The following is a 21,833-nucleotide window of genomic DNA, read 5'->3' on the forward strand; positions in this document are numbered from 1 at the left end:
AGCTATGAGAAAGCTCATGGCTCAGTGGTTAGAGCATCAGGCCCACAATCATGAGGTAGTGAGTTTGATTCCCAGGCTAGGCTGCGCTTTGTGCTCTTGAGCAAGACACTTTATTTCACCTTGCTCAAGTTCACTCAGCTGTAGAAATGAGTTGTAAAGTCACTGGTGCCAAGCTGTATCGGCCCCTTTGCCTTTCCCTTGGATAACATCGGTGGCATGGAGAGGGGGAGGCTGGTATGCATGGGTGACTGTTGGCCTTCCATAAAACAACCTTGCCCAGACTTGTGTCTCGGAGGGTAACTTTCTGGGTGCAATCCCATGGTCATTCATGACCAAAGGGGGTCTTCACCCTTCTGTTACTAGAACTTCTAGAATATGTTGCATTAATTAGATGTCTATATGTCTTTATAGCTGGAAGAGCAAAATGTGGCTTCTACAAGCCACAGAGCTGGTTACTCATCCAGGAGAGTTTTTTCTTTTTTTTAACAGCTTTTGCAGATTCCTATGACTCTCTGTTGCCATCCAATTCCATTATTATGAATTTGAATCGGGAGCATGAGTCATAGCAAATCTTTCATTAGCTGACTACACAACCATGGACGCCACCCCTGTGGATGCATCGTGAGTTACTCTCTTGATAGAGCTTAGTGATCTTGACCGTTGATCTTCTAGGATTTCTCTGCTCAGCCTGACTGTAAGAAGTACCATTGACTCACTTGAGCTCTTCTGCCGTTTCTTCACAATCTACCATGCTGCAACCCCATGACTTTGTTATGTACCTGGCAGGATGGTTGAACAAGTGCTATGCCTTGCTAAAGGGCAGCCCATATCTATGCAGGGTACAGTTGTCACTCTTTGAGGTATTTTCAAAATAACTGCATACCTTAGGTGAGTAGTAACTCCAAATAAGAAACGATTTATGATATGGCAGTGATGGTGGAGGTGGATGTGGGGGACTATTTAGTCCTTGCTCTAGACAACTCCATAAAAACTAGTAAAATGGTAATTGTTGGCCAGTTTTTCTGTAACTGGGTGTGTAAAATAATGCAAACTAACGACAACTCATCTAAATCATCTAGCATGTAGAAACAGATGTAAAATGATGATGATGATGATGCTGATGATGCAGATTATAATTTTCTGGGCTCTTCATCATCATCATCATCATCATCATTTAATGTCCACTTTCCCTGCTGGCATGGGTGGGACGGTTTGATAAGAAACCTGCAGAAGTGTACTCAATCAGGGCTGACCTGGGGCTAAAAATCAACAGCAACAATCAACCAATCATATTATGCATCTAGAGTAAGTTAATTAATTGAAAAATTGTTATACTAAATTGTTAACTTACTGAATAAGTTAAATCCAGATTAATAGGTTCTCCCTGGGACACCTGCTTCCTGAGGCGTACAACAGCTTTCTCTTTTTTTTCTGCATCTTTTGCTTTTTCTAAAGCCTGCAAAAGTAAGAAATTCCTGTCTCAGAGTGTGAAGGGAGACATAACAAAACAAACACAAATATGTGTGCGTGTGTGTTTGTGTGTGTGTTTGTGTGTGTGAGTGTGTGTGTGAATGTTTTTGTGTCTCCTTGTCTTCACATCACATGTATTTATAAATGATTGTCACTGCCATACAAGCAGCGTCATTCATTTCCAATATATTTGAAAAACATGTCATGGGGAAATATTACCGTGCTTGGAAAACAGGGTGAGGGTTGGTGTCAAGAAGGGTATTTGGCTGTAGAAAATAAACTCCATCAGATAAAATGATAATACATATTTTATATATATATGTAAATATAACAGTTAGCAATCTCCAAAACGGAAGGCAAAATTGGGAGATATAGTCTGTTATGTAAGCATTATACCTGTAAAACAATGTTCCAGAAACGCAGAGATTTTGAACTCAGACCATAAAGCACCAGAACTAAAAGCTGCATTTTTAGCAGAGGCTCTGCCAGTTCTGTTGCTTCAATAAAATATGGTCGGTTTATGAATTTGTGAAAATGGAAAACTTACAGCAGGAAAATCACAGCGGCTTGTAGAGAAACAGCTTTCTTCAATTAAAGCATAAGCTTTTTTCTCCAGATATTTCATTTTCTCTTCTGGTCTGGATGTTAACACAAATGAAAATAAAGATAAAAAAACACACAAACATAAGCATAAAAATTTTTTACAAACAAACAAATTATAATTATAGCATCTCTTCCTCTTCATGTGAAGGGGCATGGCTTATTGGGTAAGGTGTTCAGCTCATGATCAAAAGGTTGTATGTTCAATTCCTAGGCCAGGTGATATACTGTGCCTTTGAACAAGGCACCTCGTTTGCCGTTGTTTCAATCTACTCAGCTGAAATGAAACCCAACCAGGGGCTGGTGCAGCCCTTCTCTCCCTCTGAGTGCCACATCTTGGATATTCTACTGGGTTTTAAGATGAGGAAGCCAAGAAAGTGTCTATGATTGGACACAATATCAATTCATAAAAGCATGCCATATGTTACCAAGTCTTACTCACACTTGAGTGACATGTTCTGTGACCTTCATAGACAGGCAAACGTGATCTGTTATCTGATTTAACAGCTCTACTTGTCTCTTGCAAGCACAAGAATAACCCATGAATTGGGAATTCTTCCTCGCTTTCTCCCACCAGTATTTGAAGCAGTGGAAAAAGTTAAGAGTGTCACTCTTCTTCTCTCGGCTAAAAGTTTATTTAAAAACTCTTTAATAATTATAGCAAACAGAAGGCAAGTGTCTTCCACTATAGCCTCAATTTCTTGAGGCAGAATTCATATGGCCAGGTGCCTTTTGCATGTCATTGGTACAGGTACCATTCATGTGCCACCGGCATGGGTGCCTTTTATGTGTTACTGGCCACAGCCATGATTTCACTTAGCTTGACATGTCTTCTCATGCACAGTAAATCATCAGAAGTTTCGGTCGTTTGTCATCACCTCCATAAGACTCAACAACTGAAGATCATATTTCACCACCTTCTTCCAGGGTCTACCGCTTCCACAGGTTCTCTCCACACCTAGAGATCAACACCTATATATATGATGGACTCTCCCATTGTTAGATGATGTATGAGGGTTCGACAATTTCTTACCGAACAGCCACACAGATGATTTGTTCATAGTGATCAATTGTTTGTGTAGATATAAGCTCACTACCTCCATCAGATTGACATTACCTGTACAGGTGCTACAGGTGCCACATATCAGATGTTGAAATGATCGCAGAGCAACATGAAATGAAGAACTTTGCTCAAGAACACAATGCAATGCCCGGTCTGGGAATCGAACCCATGATCTTGCAAATTGTGAGTGCAACACCTTAACCACTAAGCCATATGTGATGGGTTTCTTTCAGTTTCTGTCCACCAAATCCACTCACAAGGCTTTGGTTGGCCTGAGGCTATAGCGGAAGACACTTGGCCAAGTACTGAACTCAAGACCACATTGTCAGCAAGCAAGCTTCTTAACCACAAAGCTACATGTGCATCTCCCATGACTGTCTAAAAGGAGCAAAAACAAGAGAAAGCAAAACAGCAACTCAATAAATAACCCCCATCCCCACCCTCACCAGAAAGAGAGGAGTTAATCAAAAAATAACAAAACAAAATAAAAGTAAATCATTAGAAGATATGCAAAAATTCAAAGCCGTTTCCATTCCTTCATTCGTTATTTTCTTGAGAATTGTCCTTCACAAGAAAAAATAAATGAATAAGAATTTGTAAAAATCAGAAGCTGATTTTTTTTTTCCCTGTTTTTCCCCAAATACACAGATAACACAAAATATTTGAGTTATTAGACTACAAAACTTATTCTTACAAGAACTTTACATGAAAAGAACTACTTTTGGGGAAAAATACAAGTCACATAGTGAGAGACTAATCAAAGGACGAAAAAAATAAAAATATAGCCAAAGTACTTCAGTATGTCAACATCTGAAAATAATTGCAGTTATTGCCAATAAACATCAAAGCAAAAGAAATATATGTCAGTATGCTTATCTTGACATCCCAGCTTTCTCTCTCTCTCTTACACACACATATACTGACGCATATGTGTGCCATCATAATCATTAACATCATCATGGTCATCATCATTTTAAAATCTACTTCCCTAAGCATGCTTGAATCAGATGGAATTCATTTAGGAAGATACTCTACGGCCTGATGTCCTTTCTGTTGCCAACTGACACTCAGCAAGATTGTATTTTCCCAGTATTTCCAAACAAGGAAGCATTTTCTCCCCATGTGGACATAAATTCACAGAAAATTGGAAATGAAAAAACATCACTCGCATGACAGTGGCACACGTTTACAATTATTTCATAATATCAAACAATGCAAGGAGACACCAGAACACACATAAATATAGACAAATATGAAGAGGTTCTTTAAGTTTCCATCTACCAAATCAATGCAGAAAGCATTAAGTGGTTGGCGTTAGGAAGGGCATCCTGCTGTAGAAACCAAGCCAAAACAGACAATTGGAGTCTGGCCAGCTCTCCAGCAGGCCATCTCCTGTCAAACTATCTAACCCATGCCAGCATGGAAAACGAACATAAAACGATGATGATGATGATAATGATGAAGACATTGGTTGGTAGGTCCAGAGCTGGAGCAGAAGACACTTAAATCGCTTCAAAGTGAGATTGAACCTGAAATCACATATTTTGCATGTCTTGACAAGGAGACACAAACACACACACACACGTATATGTGCATGCACACACACACACACACCTGATTTCTTTCAGTTTCCATCTTCCAAGTCTATTCACAAGGCTTTATTCAGCTGGGGTTACAATGGAAAGACTTGCCCAAGGTGCAACACAATGGGACTGAACTTGAAACCAATATAAATATGAAATGAAATGTCTTTTATAAACAACTACTTTACAATTATTTAAATTGTGTATACATTTTGCGGGGACACCCTGTATATATACAAACACACTCTCATATCATCATCATCATTTAACATCCTTTTCGCCATGCTGCATGTGTGTGTGTGTAGGTGCAGGAGCAGCTGTGTGGTAAGTAGCTTACTTACCAACCACATGGTCCCGGGTTCAGTCCCACTGTGTGACACCTTGGGCAAGTGTCTTCTACTTTAGCCTCGGGCCAACCAAAACCATGGGAATAGATCTGGTAGACAGAAATTGAAAGAAGCCCGTTGTATATATCCTGGAAAGTTCCTAGGCGGGGAGGAATAACTTCCTGGAACATTCCAAGGAGGGGGCAAATACTTCTTGGAAAGTTCCAAGGCAGGGAGTTATTATTTCCTGGAAAGTCCCGAGAAGAGGGGGGCGAATAACTTCCTAGAAAATTCCAAGGAAGGGAGCGCTGTGAATTACTTCCAGGAAAGGGGTGATTTACTTCCTGGAAAATTCCAAGGAAAAGGGGGAATTACCTCAGGGAACCTTCCGGGAGAAGGGGTGGGGAATTATTTGCTGGAAAGTTCCGAGCAGGGGGGGCGAATTACTTCCTGGATAGTTCCAAGGCAAGGGAGGAGGAATTACTTCCCAGAAAGTGCCGAGGAGGGGAGGAATTAATTCCTGGAAAGTTACGAGAAAGCGGGCAAATTACTTTCTGGAAAGTTCCAAGGAAGAGGAAGAATCACTTCCTGGAAAGTTCCAAGGAAGGGGGACGAATTACTTCCTGGATATTTCCGAGGAAGGGGAGGAGAATCACTTCCTAGAAAGTTCCAAAGAAAGGGACGAGTTACATCCTGGAAAGTTGCAAGGATGTTCAGAGGATGAGCTAATTCTTGGAAAGTTCCGAGGGTAGGACTTTCCAAGGAATTCCTGGAGAGTTCCGAGGATAGGACTTCCTGGAAAGTTCAGAGGGTGGGACTTCCTGGATAATCTATTTCCTGGAAAGTTCCAAGGTTGCGACTTCCTAGAAACTTCAACAGAATGAAAGCAATTATTGCCTGGAAAATTCCGAGAACGGGGCGATTTATTTCCTGGAAAGTTTACGGGATGAGGTACTTCCTGGAAAGTTCCAAGGATGGGACTTCCTGGAAATTCCCGAGGACTTCGTGGAAAGTTCCGAGGATCTAACTTCCTGAGAAGTTCCGAGGATGGGAGTTCCTGGAAAGTTCCGAGGGTAGCACTTCCTGGAAAGTTCCGAGGGTGGCACTTCCTGGGGAGCTTAATGTCACATCCTAGAAAGTTCCGAGGGTGGTACTTCCTGGAAAGTTCCGAGGGCGGCAGTTCCTGGAAAGTCCCGAGAGCGGCCCCGTGGCACTTCCTGGAAAGTTCCGAGGTGGCACTTCCTCGGAACTTCCAGGAAGTAATTCCTCCCCATCATTGGAACTTCCCAGGAAGTAGTACGCGCCCCAACCACGGAAATTTCCAGGAAGTATTTCGCCCCCTTCTCGGAACTTTCCAGGAAGCAATTCCTCCACCTCATCCCTTCATTGGAACTCTCCAGGAAGTAATTCACCCTGCTCCTTGGAACATTCCAGGAAGTACTTCCGATATGATCTACAAGTTTAAGCGGCTTCAATTTCCTCTCAAACTCCCCTTTGCAATGGCAATAAATAAGGCACAGGGTCAATCATTGCAAATGGTTGGTTTAAATCTCACAGATCAAGTGTTCTCCCACGGTCAACATTATGTTGTATGCTCCCGTGTTGGCAGGCCACAAGTCTATACATTTGTGCATCAGAAGGGAAAACGAGAAACGTTGCCTACAACGAAGCGCTCCACTGAAAAGACGGCATTTCTTCACATCTTCCAAATCACCCCAGTCATCTGTCGTCTCAAAAGCTTCGTACTTGCCATGCCAGCCAACGTAAGTCCAGTGTGAATGTCAAGCAGTACAGCCTATCGTTTCTAAATTTCTGGCAGAGCGAATTGCATCATGGTGCTGTTTTCCTCACAGATGGTGCCCAACTGACCCTACTATACTGTGTAGTTGACAAAATTAAAAACAAACAATGTGCATGCATGAAATTAAAAATATAAAATGACAACAATTTACCCATCGCACCCTATATATAATATGTATGATGTATGTATACACCGTCTTCATTATCATTTTCATTTAACATTCACTTTCCCATGCTTACATAAATGTATATATTCCAAAAAAGATAAGATGTTGCAGGTATGTAGCATGCAATTTGATGGAGATTTCACTGTTATTTCTAACTGGTCAAGCTTCTCCATAGTGACCTTCTTGTAGGCTTGTTATAACTATTGTCTCTTTCAATTGGTATACATCTTACTTCTTGGAATATACTGTTTCCTTTTGTTCTTTCAGCGATTCCAAATTTGAATCACAGCTAAGATTTTCTTTCAATAAAAGGCCACATTGTCTAACACCAGCTATCATAGCTCTTGATGTATTAGACACTCCAACATACATAATGAACTGCAATAAGACGCCTGATGGGAAAGAGATGGAGCGAAGAAAGGTAGGTGGTTAGTGAAGAGGTGTGAAGGAAGAAAGATATTGTTGCACAAAACTGAAATGCCAAAAGAAATACCAAGTAAAATAATTATTCTTTCATGAAAATGAAATCTAGTGAATAATTGAATAATAATTTTTCCCCCTCTTACAACTGAAACTTGCTCTATAGAAACTGATTCCAAATGTTGGCGGCAATTGCTTTACAAATTGAAGAATGTTTCTGACTTTTAAAAGGAAAATCTTCAAGGTTTATATAATGCAGAACATATAAGGAACAGTATAATAGAAGATGGATGCTTGTGGAGAAAAGTGCAACAGATTCTAGGAACCATGGCTTTTCAGCTATCTCAAAGTTCAGAATCGATCCACTTGTTTTCTGTATTTCTCCGCGCGTCTTTTGATCTTTTATATTTTTATATTGACCCACTGCAATTTAGTTTACACCTACATACTTTTAAATATGTATACAGACACTTTCATATGAGAGGACATATGTAAAAATATATTAATATATATATATATATATATATATATATATATATATATATATTATACATACATACATACACCTATGCCTGTATTGCAACACATTTTCATATGTATGAAAATGTGTGAGTATATGTGTGTGTGTGTGTGTGCGTATATATATATATATATATATATATATATATATATATATGTATATATATATAAAAATTGTAAGTAAATCATAAATCCAAAAGAGAAGCACACTCTAAGTTATAGAGCAATAATTAAATAAAGATAGTTCTGGCAGGTCTATGGGGTTAGCCTGGGTTTCATGTCCATAAAGTGCTTAGCTTTATAGTGTTTCTTCAGACTGTAATTCACTTAGCTTTCCGGCGTTTCTTCAGACCTTAATCCGCTTAGCTTTATAGTGTTTCTTCAGACTGTAATTCACTTAGCTTTACAGTGTTTCTTCAGACCCTAATCACTTAGCTTTACGACACATCTTCAGACCCTAGGGTATATGTGTGTGTGTGTGTGTGTATGTGTGTGTGTGTGTGTGTATGCAAGCAAGGCAAAATATCTAAGAAGTTTGTATAGTGACCACATGGTTTTGGGTTCAGTCCTACTATGTGAAACCTTGCATTAGTGTCGTCTACAACATGTGTATACAAGTTTGTCCATGTACATTTGTAAGCATGAATATGTGTGCATGTTGATATTCCATGCTAGTCACCACTGAAATGAAACGGCGATGATGTTGACATTCATTGCTGACATTATGAGCAATTGTCTTACGTTTTCAAAGACCTCTGGAATAAAAACAAACCAAAAAAAAACCCCACAAAAGATCCTTACTTGAATAACATGAACTCCCCATAAAAATAGGGCAAACTTCAAACAGTAGTCAGAAGCAAGACAACTGCAACATAAGCCATGTCTTTCTATTGGAACTTTTTGAAAATCAGTGTAAAACTGTGAAACTGCTTAAAGCTTTAAATATGTGAATAAAAAATATTTTAACTACTCTCAGTGCCTTTTCAACCCATATTTTTCCTATATTTCTACTCGTGTGGAATAAAATAACTTTGTTTTATATATTACATACATGATAAAATACATAATGCAAAAACATCCTACAGACTGCAATAGACAATAAAATAGAAATAAGATTTTAAAATTCATTCTTTCAGTGCAACCCAGAATTGATCTCTGGCCTGATGGTTGAGAACCTCTGCTAGAAAGCATCTGGTGTGACACTGACATTATAGACGTTGGATCGAACAAACATTTCAGTTACATTCCTCCTAATTAGCATTGGAATTAAAACAATATCCAAATGTATCAATTGTTTCTGATGAGAAATGAGATGTCAATGTTATGGTGATAGGGGAGCTATATCGAATTTTACAGTCGTTTATAAAAGAAAAATACCAATTCCACATACTTTTCATCGGTCCTTTTCTCAAGAGGAGATACTGGGCTGATGCCTTTTAAAACCGGATCTGTGGAATCAAAAGTTGCACCTGGAAAAGAAATACACAAAAACACATTGCATGTTATATATACACAGATATGTATATATGTGTGTATGTGTATATGTGTGTGTATGTGTGTGTGTGTGTGTGTGTGTGTGTGTGTTGCATTCTGTGTTCAAATCCTGCAATGGCTACTTGGATGATTGACTTAATCTGTCACAGCAGTCAAATCAATGTAAAAAGACATGGATCATTGGTCACGAACAATACATAAACAACATTCAGCCAATGAGGGAGTCTCTTCATGGTGGCTAAACCTACTAGAAATAGTAACCAAATTTCCCTAAACCTTACACACTTAAACAAGAACTTCAACATATAATATAATGTAACCCTTGGTGCAATTACGCTAACAAAAAAAGGCGAGATGATCGCAGCTGGAACATATTCCATCATAAGATCTGCTTGGTCAGGACTGAGCTAAGACTATACAATAAATACAATTATTAAAATTTATTTAAAAGATATCAAAATTTCATCAAGTGCCATATATTCCATTAGTTACAATTAGAGAACTGTGGTCAAGGTAGGGCATCATCATCATCATCATCATCATCATCATCATCATCATCATCATCATCATCATCATCATCATCATCATCATCATCATCATCATCATCATCATCATCATCATCATCATCATCATCATCATCATCATCATCATCATCATCATCATCATCATCATCATCATCATCATCATCATCATCATCATCATCATCATCATCATTTAGTGCCCGTTTTCTATGCTGGCATGGGTTGGATGGTTTGACAGGAGCTGGCAAGCGAAGAGGTTGTGCTAAGCTTCAGTGTCTGCTTTGGCATGGTTCCTTTGGCTGGATGCCCTTCCTAACACCTTAAGCTGTATAAACCCAAACTGTAACAGAAATGTTAGAAATAAAATGACTAATAGGTGCAAGTGTGGCTATGTGGTAAGAAGTTTGTGCTCCAGCCACACAGTTCTGGGTTCAGTCTCACTGCATGGCACCTTGGGTAAGTGTCCTCTGTTATAACCCTCACACTGACCTAAGACTTGTGAGCAGACAGAGAAATTGAGAGAAACCTGTTGTATGTGTGTGTGTGTGTGTGTGTGTGTGTGTGTGTGTTTATTTGTGTCTTTGCTTTTGTGTTTGTCCCCACCACACCACTTGACAACCAGTGTTGGTTTGTTTATATCCCTGTAACTCAGCTGTTCAGCAACAGAGTTCAATAGAATAAATACAAGACTTAAAGTTAAGTACTAAGGTTGATTTGTTCAACTAAACCCTTCAAGGTGGTGCCCCAGCATGGCCACAGTCCAATGACTGAAACAAGTAAAAGATAAAAGATATAAATCTCTAGACAGAGAAACTGGCTATGGGTTGGTGCAGAATATTCATACAACATGATCTATGAAATGGAAATGGGCCCACCTCTATTTCCAGCAGATGTATATCCAGCACCTCTGACAGCCGTCATTGGTCTTGCAGAGCCATCTTGAGGAGATATTCCGGTTCTAATAGGTCGGCCAAATGATGAAGACAGATTTGATCTTCCTCCCCATGTTGCTGTCCCTATAGGCTTTCGAGAAAATGTATCCCTGGGAACCATACCAGTCTGGAAAAGAAAGAAATCAACGTTGAAATCAAGGTCTCAATACACTCAGTAATAAATATACCCCTACTGAGGTAATGTCATAGCAAACTCCTAGTTGCAGAGTGTTGTCACAGTGATCCCTTTTTTGAGGTAATATCATGGCAACCCTCTAGCATGTTGTCTTGGTGATCCCCTATTTACACAGTGTTACCATGGTGAACCTGTAGTTATAAGTTATTGCCATAGTGATCTCCTATTGAGGTAAAATCATGGTCTTGTTATGGTGAGACCCTATTGATATTTTGCTTGGTGAGTCCATAGTCATAGAATATAATCGCGGTTCCAAAATAATATCATTATGGTTTTAAAAATAATGTGAAAAAGACAAACTTAAATTCTATGCTACATTGTTAATGATGATGATGGTGGTGGTGATGATGATAGTGATGATAATGATGATGACAATAGTGGTGGTGGTGATGATGACAACAGCGATGATGATAGTGGTAACGATGACAATGAGCCCATTAACATTCACATCACCACTAACTGTGTTAAATATTCTGATGTACTCCCATAAAGAAGATTAGTGTCATCTTGTTTGAGATTTTTCACTCTAGCATTCCTAATACTAATGATGTTAAAATATGCTGATATATTCATATGTAAATGAGTGTCTTTTTTAACATTTGACCATTCAACATTTATAACAACAATAGATACATTAATCATCATCATCAATAGCATCTCTCACTATCAGGAAATTCATTCCATTAAATTATCTCAGTGTTCTACGGTGGTTGTATAGACCTACTTTTGACTTAGAAGAACGTTGGCAATGAAGGTTTGAGAATTGAAAGACATCTGAATCCAAGAGTTGTTGTTATCAGCCATCAGTCATCTCATGCCTCTTTCTATCAATCTTCTCTTAACAGACAGTTGCACCAACCTGGAATGTTATCCTCCTGAATGATCTATCAAAAGCATTGTTAGCTCACAAGGAAATACTAATATTAAAGCTTTAGATAAGGCAGAGAGCTGGCAGAACCATTAGTATGCTGGGCAACATACCTAGTAGTATTTCATGTCTTTATGTTCAAGGCTTAAATGCCATGCCGTTGGGGTTGGCTTAGCCTTTCATCCTTTCGGGACTGACAAAATAAGTATCAGTTGAGCACTGGGATCGAGTTGACTGACTTAGCCCTTTCTCCGAAATTGTTGGCCTTGTACCAAAATTTTGAATCAGTATTAAAGCTTTAGAATGTAGGCTTTAGCTGATCCTTGTATCACCATCTCACAGCTCCTAATAGATGGATGGATTCTTTCTTACAATTTTTTGCACGTAAACATCTTTAACAGTCAATGATCTCATATTCTTTAAACATGATGCGTTCATAAATGAATACAGCAATCTACAATATATTGTCCAAAAATTCCAGTCAACTGATCTTAATGGAGTTATGTCCCTTGCTTGTTGTTCTTAGATTTTAAACTCTCTTAGAAGGAGTTGTTACCAATTAATTGTTTGGATAATTTCAGTCTAATGAAGTTTTCCCATTAACCTGTGCGAGACCCTATGCTATTAAAAAGACCATGGTTTTGTGCAAGATATGTTGGAGTCTTGCTACTAAACAGCACAGCATATCTTTAATCATTTTTTTTCAACATCTAAACCAAAACTTTGTCTACTCTTTCTATTTATCTTCTCTTAACCCACAGAACACAACTTCTGAAATAGTGCAGAAAGAGATTTATTTGTTGTAATAATTTCTAACATAGCAACAAAATCACAAATTTAGGAGGGAGAAACTACAATCAGTTTTATTGACTCTTAATATTTTATTAACCTCAAAAGCATAAAAGAAAAGTTAACAACTTTGGTAGGATTTGAACCAAGAACATAAAGGGATGTAACCAAATACAGCTTTCCTAGTTCTGCTAATCTGCTACTATTTATTTGTTGTAATAAAGCATATTTTACCTGTGGTGCTCGCCGGCCATGGCTAGTTTGTAATACAGCTTTTTGAAAATTGGGATCATCAGCCAGGTCCTGCAGGATAATAGAAAAAATTCACATATATTTTAAAAGTATGAATACACATCCAAATGTATACACAGTTGCACACTCATGACACAAATATATATACACACACACACACACATATATATATTACCCATACCACCATGGACAACAGATGTTAAATGATGATAATGATGATACATATGCAGGGTATTAGAGCTAAATTTGATGATTTGATGTACTGGTGAACTGTCAATGGTGTTGGAGAGCATAAAGACAAAAGTTATCTGACGCAGAGGTTTGGAAGAGACATCTGTATTTTGGAAAAGAGTTACTTGTGTCATGATGATTTGTGCGAGATATCAAAATACCAATATCATCAATGCTGCTCTGTGAACACTGTAAAGGCTGTAAGAATATGTCATGGACAGCTGCAACAGCAACTATGAAGCTTTGGCCAGAAAGAAGGCATACAGCAGGCATTCTGGAAATCATCTGACAACTGATGAACAGGGCCTCAGGCTTAATTCAGACGGTTATGTGAAGCTGGTGGAGACTGTGGTCAAACCTGGGCAGAAGAGGGCTGCTGGTGGAAGGCACTATATGTGACAGTAAGAGCCGGATTCAGCTCTTTGCAATTACCTCTGGAAAGAATCACAAATGGTTGTTGGGGAATTTCTACAACTTCACCAGTTCCAATTTCTGAGCTCCTAATTCCCTCAGCTGTAATCCCATGGATTACCAAGTATGGGGCTCTGTTGAGAAAGACACTAAGACTAAGCTGGAGGCCAAGATCAAGGACATGTTCAAAGACATTCGAAGGGACACAGTGAGGAACATATGCACCAGGTTCAGGAGCCGTTTTGAGGCCATGGGAGAAACTGAGAGCAACTCCTTTCAGTAAATTGTTATCTTCCAGCCATAATTTAGTTGGTATTTTTTGATTTTTTAAGACTTTTATTTTTGGATGAGATATTGTATTTTGATAGTTATCGCCAAGCTAGCATGGCAGTCCAGAAAAATAGGACGAATGCTGCCGTTGATTAGCTCCAAGAGGCCATCGCCTCTAGCTAGCTGTGTGACACACAAACCTGTGTCCATTATAACCTTTGAACAGGGGAGGTCAGCCGCTTCCCCTTGCTGGTCTGGCATCTACAGACTAGTTTCGGGTTATTTGCCCCTTATCAATGTAGAGCAGCCAAACCAGGCAGGCGTCACTACCAACCGTCTGTTCGAAGGATTATTTACCTAAATTCAGTGGAATACATCCACTGGTTTTCAAAATGGACACAGGTTCGTGTGTCACATAGCTAGCTAGAGGCGATGGCCTCTTGGAACTAATCAGCGGCAGCATTTGTCCTATTTTCCTGGACTGCCATGTTAGCTTGGCAATAACTATTAATTTCCAGTACCACTGCCATAGTCTCCTTTAGAGAGACTTAGAAATATTAATATTTCTATTTTTGAAACAGGAGGAGACTTTGAGAACAGAAGGATTAATAACAAATAGCTAACAGAATAAGGAAATTAGATGTGAGGAATACTGGCAGTGACTGAAAGATAAAAAACTGAAACAAGAAAAGGAATCATTGATTATAGCTGCTCAGGTGCATGGCAGTCATATAAATTTGGAAAAAGCAAAGTTTGATAAAACTCAGAGAGCAAACGCAAAATCTGAGGAAAAGGAGATGAAACTATTTAACTAACTCTGAGTGAAAGCAGAAGGCTAGCGCAAAAAAGTGTATAAGGACAGGCATGAGTGTATTGGTAAAAGTGTGCAGTGGGATGTTAGCTGAGTGAGTGGATTTCAAGAGTAAGAACATGAGCCAGAGGGTATTATGGTAAGTAATAATTACAGGACTTTATGGGACTTCTCAATAAAGACTGACCATACAAGTGAAGCAAGAAGATCAGACATAAATGAAAAAGAAAAAAAAAAACAAGCAATGTAAGATCACAGACTTTGAAATGCCACAGAGTGGATATTAAAGAGGCTGAGAAACATCAGAACCTAGCCATAGAAATGAAGAGATTGTGAAAGATGAAGGTGATAATTGTTCTTGTGGTAATTGGTCAATCTGGCAAAACACCCAAAATGCTACCCAAGAGATGGAATTATTGGAATTGTGATACACAGTGTTGATTTGCAGAAAAATGTCATCTTTGTAAGAATCCTAAGAAAGATTCTTGAGATTTGAGCAGACTTGTTGTCACCAAACCTCAAGACAATCTCCCTGCTAACTAAAGTAGCATGTAATAGCTTTATAACAACAACAACAACCACAATAACAGTAGTTTCAAATTTCAGCACAAGGCCAGTAATTTTAGGAGGAAGGAGTCAACCAGTTAACCAAGCCCCAGAATTGAACTGGTACTTATTTTATTGATCCCAAAGGGATGAAAGGTAAAATCAATCTTGACAGAATTTGAATTTAGAACGTAAAGCCAGAACAAATGTTGCTAAGCATTTTGTCAAGTGCATTAATGATTCTGCCAGCTCTACTATCTTTGTGATTAGAGAATGGTAAACAGCTCCAGTATAAAAGAATTAATAGTAATTGTTTTTGATATGGAAATTACGAAAAATGGGAGAAGGAGAGAAAGAAAAGAAGTGACGAAGAAAGACTGCATGTGTGTCTGTGTGATTGAGAAAATTTGGATAAGTGTTCATGTGAGAGAGTGAGAAAGAAAGTGATAAAGATGTGTGTGTGTGTGTGTGACAAACAAAAGCTGTATACGTGTGAGAAAGAGAGAGAAAGACAAGCACAAGTTCTGTGCATATGAGAAAAGAGCGAGGGGGAGAGGGAGGGAGAGAGAAATGGAAGTGCTGTGTATGTATATGCATGAAAGAGACAGAAAGAGAAAGAGAGGGGAGAGATTGGGAAAAAGTGAGAGAGAGAGAGAGGAAAGAATTCTGTGTGCATCAGTAAAACAGAAAGAAAGAGAAATATTATTGAAACAAAGACATATTGACTTATTTCAATATCTTTTGGATATTGTAGTAAACAATGATGATTGGCATCAAATTTCTATACTGCTTTCCTCCGCAACCTTTTTTTCCTCAACATCCTCTTCCTTAGGCAACATGCACACACACATCAAAGGTTGGCTCCAGATAAAAGATAACGTCCACATATATATGTATACAGGTAAAACTTCTTTTGTGAAACTAGTTCATGCCAAAACATGGCTAGAACAAGAGACAGAGAAAAATGAATAAACGAATAAGAAGAAACAGATGAAACAAAAAACAAAAAAAGAGCAAGATGCAAGAACTAAGCATAGACAAAAATAGAAAAATTAAAAGAGAAATAAAGAAATATATATATATATATTTACAAAAACCCACAAAAATGAGCAGACTTTGGTAAATATGTATTTTGCAAATGTTAGCAAATAGCAAGATTTATAATTGTTCTTGTAGAACAATGCAAGAAACAAAATTAAAAGAGAATGAAGAGAGGGGTGGACAAATAAAAGAAAATGAAAATGAAAATAAAAATAGAATTTTTAATAAAATATAAATCATTGGGTACAGAATTAATAGTCTTGTTTTGAGTTTCTATCTGAGGTAAGTTTTGATCAGAATATTTTCAAATAATTAATACAGTACCTATCCTTCTATATATAAAAACACACAAATACAGGGTGGCTGAAAAGTCTTGAAGGCGTTGATAATTCCTTTATGTTATGTTTTAAATTTATAATATCTTAGCATTATATACAATGTGTGTGTGCATGCGTGCGTGTTGTCAGTATCATGTGAACGGCACACGTGAAATTGTAATTGTGGTCATTGCCTGTAGCATGACCTTTGAATGTCGGGCCTCATGGAGGCGATGACAAGTGACTGAGACCTTTTGCGATATGCTGCGCATGAGAAGATTCATGAAATTGTAGTCATAGCTGCTGCCAGTGTCCTGTAAATGGCACCCGTGAAATTGTAGTCGTGGCCATTGCTGGTGTTATGTAAATGGCACATAAAAAGCACCCGTTACACTCTTGGAGTGGTTGGCATTAGGAAGGGCACCCAGCCATAGAAACCATGCCTAATCAGACTGGAACCTGGTGCAGCCCTCCGACTTACCTGTTCCAGTCAAACTGTTTAACCTATGCCAACATGGAAAGCAGACATATGATGATGATGATGATGAGTGTGTGTGTGTGCATGTGTGTAAGTGTATATGTACATGTGTACGTTATGTGTGTGCTTGTGCTTCCGTTTTGACAGAACATGTTAATTGTAAACAAGCATCACCATCATACAAGCAGTTCCATTCATTTCCAATCTTCTATAAAAACATCTCTAGCAATGGGGAAATATTACCTTGCTTGGAAAAGGCAAAGACCGGCAACAGGAAGGGCATCTGGCCATAGAAAATTTGCCTCAACAAATCCCATGTAACACAGAAAAGGGGACATTAAACAATGACAATAATAATGATTATGATGATGATGATTTTAATGTCAACTTTTCCATGCTTGCAAAGGATCAAATAAAATTTGCTGAGGCACATTTATTTTCAATGGCTGCATGCTTTCTTGTCACTACCCACATCATAATTATTACTACATGTGAAGGTATTTTTTGACATCCCTCTCCACACCATTATATGTACATAGGGTAAAGGGTAAAGACCCCCTTTGGTCATAAATGATCATGGGATTGCACCTTGAAAGTTCCCCTCCAAGGCACAAGTCCAGACAGGACTGTTTATGGAAAACCAGAAGTCACTCATGCATACCAACCTCCCCTCTATATGCCATTACACGTACATAGGGTAAAGAGTAAAGACCCCCTTCAGTCATGAATGACTAAGGGATCACACCTAGAAAGTTCTCCTCTGAGGAACAAGTCTGGGCACGGTCGTTAGTGGAAGACCAGCTGTTGCCCATGCATACCAGTCTCTCCTCTCCACACCACTGATGTTATCCAAGGGAAAGGCAAGGGGGCCGATACAGCTCGACACCAGTGACATCACAACTCATTTCCACAGCTGAGTGAACTGGAGCAATGTGAAATAAAGTGTCTTGCTCAAGAACATGACAGACAGCTCAGTCCAGGAATCAAACTCACTACCTCATGATTGTGAGCCTGATGCACTAACCACTTAGCCATGCACCTTCACATGTAGCATTTATAGAAATGAAATGAAATATACTTTGACTGGTAAACTGAAAGAACAGTGACATACATGAGTGTGGGCTGGGGGGTAAAGCTCGTGCTTACAATTAGTTCCAACCAATATGGCTCTTGTAATTTGTCAAAGCATACAACAGAAGCACTAAGACACATCAGCAACACTAAGAAAACATTCATTCACTAACACACAAACACACACAAACACACATACCAAGAACATTTTCTCTGAAGGAACACAAGAAATGTCAAACCTAAAAATATTCAATGAACCAAATAGTGTACAATCCATTTCTGAAGACTTACTGCACTCTCATTCTGTTTACCGCTATCACCACCACCAATACCACCAACTCTATCACCACCACCACCCCATCACCACAATATATCAAATTCCAGTGTCCAAGAATTATTTTCACAGTAGCACCCTTGACACAAGTGTCATGTAACAATATCAAATTCTATCATACCATATATATATACATACATATATATATATATATATATATATATATATATGCATATATCTATTATATACATGTGCGTGTGTGTGTGTATGCATGCATGGATATATATATATATATATATGAGCACGTTCTGTGGACCGTGCATCTGCTCTCTCCCCCCGGCCAGAGCACGTTCTGTGGACCGTGCATCTGCTCTCTCCCCCCGGCCAGAGCACGTTCTGTGGACCGTGCATCTGCTCTCTCCCCCCGGCCAGAGCACGTTCTGTGGACCGTGCATCTGCTCTCTCCTCCCGAACCCGCCCTGCCGTTTCCCGCCTCCCTTTTCCCCTCACCTACCATCCCACCACCCTACCCCTCCAACGCTCCATTCTCCGAGCTTTTCGGCGCCTCCAATCCGACCCCTCCACCTCCCACATCTTCCCTAATCGACCCCTCCCCTCCTTCAAACGAGCCCACAACCTACGGGTCCACAGCTTCTTCCCCAACCCAACAGCTTCTTCCCCAACCCAACCTCCCAACCTGGCTCATTCCCCTGCTCCCGCCCACGCTGCCGCACTCGCCCTTACCTCTCCAACACCACCCTCCTCACCAGCACCCATCACCGACCCTATCGCATCACCGACTCCTTCACCTGCACGTCTACCAACATCATATATTGCCTCTCCTGCTCTCTCTGCCAATCTCTGTACATCGGACAAACGGGGCGCTGCCTGGCCGACCGATTTGCGGAACACCTCCGAGATATCAACGTCGGCAATGACACCCCGGTGTCACGCCACTTCCGTTCTGCCGGCCACTCCTTGCGGCAACACCTGTCTGTGTTTGGATTGTCCATGCACAGGGGCCATCCGGACTCCCGTTTGCGCCGTGAACAGGGATTAATCTTCTATCTTCGCTCCTTTGCGCCACATGGGCTCAACTCCCCTCCACTCTTCATCTAACCCCCTCCTCCTGTCTCTCCCCCCCTCCTGCTCCGACTCCTACTTCTTTGTATGTCTCTTCACCTCTCTTCATACTTCTCTCCACTCCCACTTCTCTTCACCCCTACTCTTTCTCTCCTCTCTCTCACTCTCTTCTCTCGTACTCCCCCCTCTCTCACTCTTACTCTCCTACTCTCTACACTCTTACTCTCTCACTCTCTTCCCCTCTCTCTTCCTCTCTTTCTCCCCCCTACACCCCTCTTCCCTCTCTCTCACTCTCTTTCTCTTCCTCTCTTTCTCCCCCCCATACCCACCTTCCCCTCTTTCTCTCCCCCCATACCCACCTTCCCCCTCTCTCAATCCACCTTCCCTCTCTTATACCCACCCTCTCTCCTCTCTTCCTCTCCCCTCCCATACCCATCTTCCCCCTCTCTTACATCCACCTTCCCCTTCCCCTTCTCCCTCCTCGTCAACACCCCCTCATAAGCTCATCCCACCACACCCCAACACACTCCTACTCTACCTTCCCACTCCACCCCATCCAATTCCTTACACCCACCACCCACCCCTACCTCTACCCCACACTCCACCCATGCCTTCCCCACCTCCCAACACCCTCACATCACACCACACCAATACCCTCACATCACACCACGCACACCACACCAATACCCTCGCATCACACCACGCACACACTACAACTGACCAACTACTTTCTCCCTTCCCCATTTTCACACTACATACGTCAAGATCACCAGCATTCTACCTCCCACACACAGCCCCTCGTTCCCGATCACCGTTTGTTATCTCCCCCTTTCTTAGCTCTCCTGAAATAAGAATTTCTAACTTCCGGTCAGCCATTGTTATGATCGGCCATTATTATGATTGACCGTTGACTGAACACTATTCAATTTTTTTTCTCCGTGTTTTTCTCCTTGTCTCCGTATTCTTTCTGTTGAAGAGCGTAGCTCGAAACGTCAAAGACTTTCCGTATTCCCGAGCGTCATACTAATATATACTTTTGTTATTTACACCACCTGTCCTCGTCTGTTGTTATTATTTGTATATTCTCCCATATATATATATATATATATATATATATATTCTAAACTTTACCTTTAAAGCTGATTATAATTCTACCATTAAAACCACTTAAGAATGGAAGCTTTCAATCACTTTTCAAGATTTTTGTTCTTACTTGCTACTTATCAGACTCAGATCTGCATCTAATTTTATCCTCAGCATAATCATATTTGTTGTGTGAAAACACACACACAAAACAAAAAGAGAAAAAATAAATATAAAAGCTTTCAACTTTAACACACTACTAATCCCATTTAAGTCACCCATTCGCCTGACATTACAGAATAGATCAACTAAAACTAATAAAGAGAAAGGGAAAAAAAACATGATTTTCTTGAAAGTGAATTGAATTTTCCAACAATTAAAGCAGCTTGTGTCAGTCCTAATCTCTAGATTTATAGAGTGTCGGGTTACAAGACAAGATTTACACCTGTATGGAGATTAGGTCTATCACAGGTTAACTCAAATTACAGACAGGTTTTTAACACGGTATAATCTTTTGAGGTTGAAAAGACTAACACTGAGTTGTAGCCCCATGAATATTGGCATTCCATCAGTGAGGACAATGAGGGTTCCAGTTGATCCGATCAGCGGAACAGCCTATTTGTGCAATTAACAAGCAAGTGGCTGAGCACTCCACAGACAAGTGTACCCCTTCACATACTTCTCAGGGAGATTTAACATGACACAGAATGTGACAAGGTGAGCCCTTTGAAACACAGGTACAACTCATTTTTGCCAGCTGAGTGGAGTGGAGCAACGTGAAATAAAGTGTCTTGCTCAAGGACACAATGAGCCACTGGGAATTGAACTCATGGTCTTATGAATGTGAGCTGAATACTCTGACCACTAAGTCATGTGCCTTCATGAATAAGGAGAGAAGAAGAACACTGACCCAATAAATAATAACCATGTTGCTTATCTGTAACAAAACTCTTGTTCTCAAATTAAAAATTCTTTTTTCTCCTCATAACTACATCAGAATGCATTGTTTATGGAGATCAGGGGGGGGGGCATTGAAAAAAATGGAGTGATAATGGGGTGGCCAAAAGGGAGGGCAATGGATGTAAAAAAAAAGATAACAGGTTATAACTAGCTTAAGTAGTTAAGTTTTATTTGCAAAATACGGTTGTTTTGAGTTTGCTGCTGAAAGTCGTTGGTGTTTATGGTGGTGAGTGGAGTGGGTGGGGCACTAGGAATGT

General features: G+C 39.8%; 1 protein-coding gene across 2 annotated transcripts in view; it reads right to left on the reverse strand.

Moving 5' to 3' along the window:
• Window positions 1-21,833, reverse strand: part of LOC106867348 (intraflagellar transport protein 88 homolog) — a 101,475-nt gene that overhangs the window by 72,659 nt on the left and 6,983 nt on the right. For both annotated transcript variants that reach the window (XM_014912200.3, XM_089358285.1), the window contains exons 3-7: window positions 12,983-13,051; window positions 10,839-11,022; window positions 9,339-9,417; window positions 2,018-2,108; window positions 1,352-1,456 (exon numbers count right to left, since the gene is read on the reverse strand). In XM_014912200.3, the coding sequence (XP_014767686.1) occupies window positions 1,352-1,456; window positions 2,018-2,108; window positions 9,339-9,417; window positions 10,839-11,022; window positions 12,983-13,051 (528 nt within the window). The remainder of the gene's footprint in view (window positions 1-1,351; window positions 1,457-2,017; window positions 2,109-9,338; window positions 9,418-10,838; window positions 11,023-12,982; window positions 13,052-21,833) is intronic.

The sequence above is a fragment of the Octopus bimaculoides genome, chromosome 10 (genome assembly GCF_046866305.1).
Source record: "Octopus bimaculoides isolate indiv1 chromosome 10, ASM4686630v1, whole genome shotgun sequence".
Lineage (NCBI taxonomy): Eukaryota > Metazoa > Mollusca > Cephalopoda > Octopoda > Octopodidae > Octopus > Octopus bimaculoides.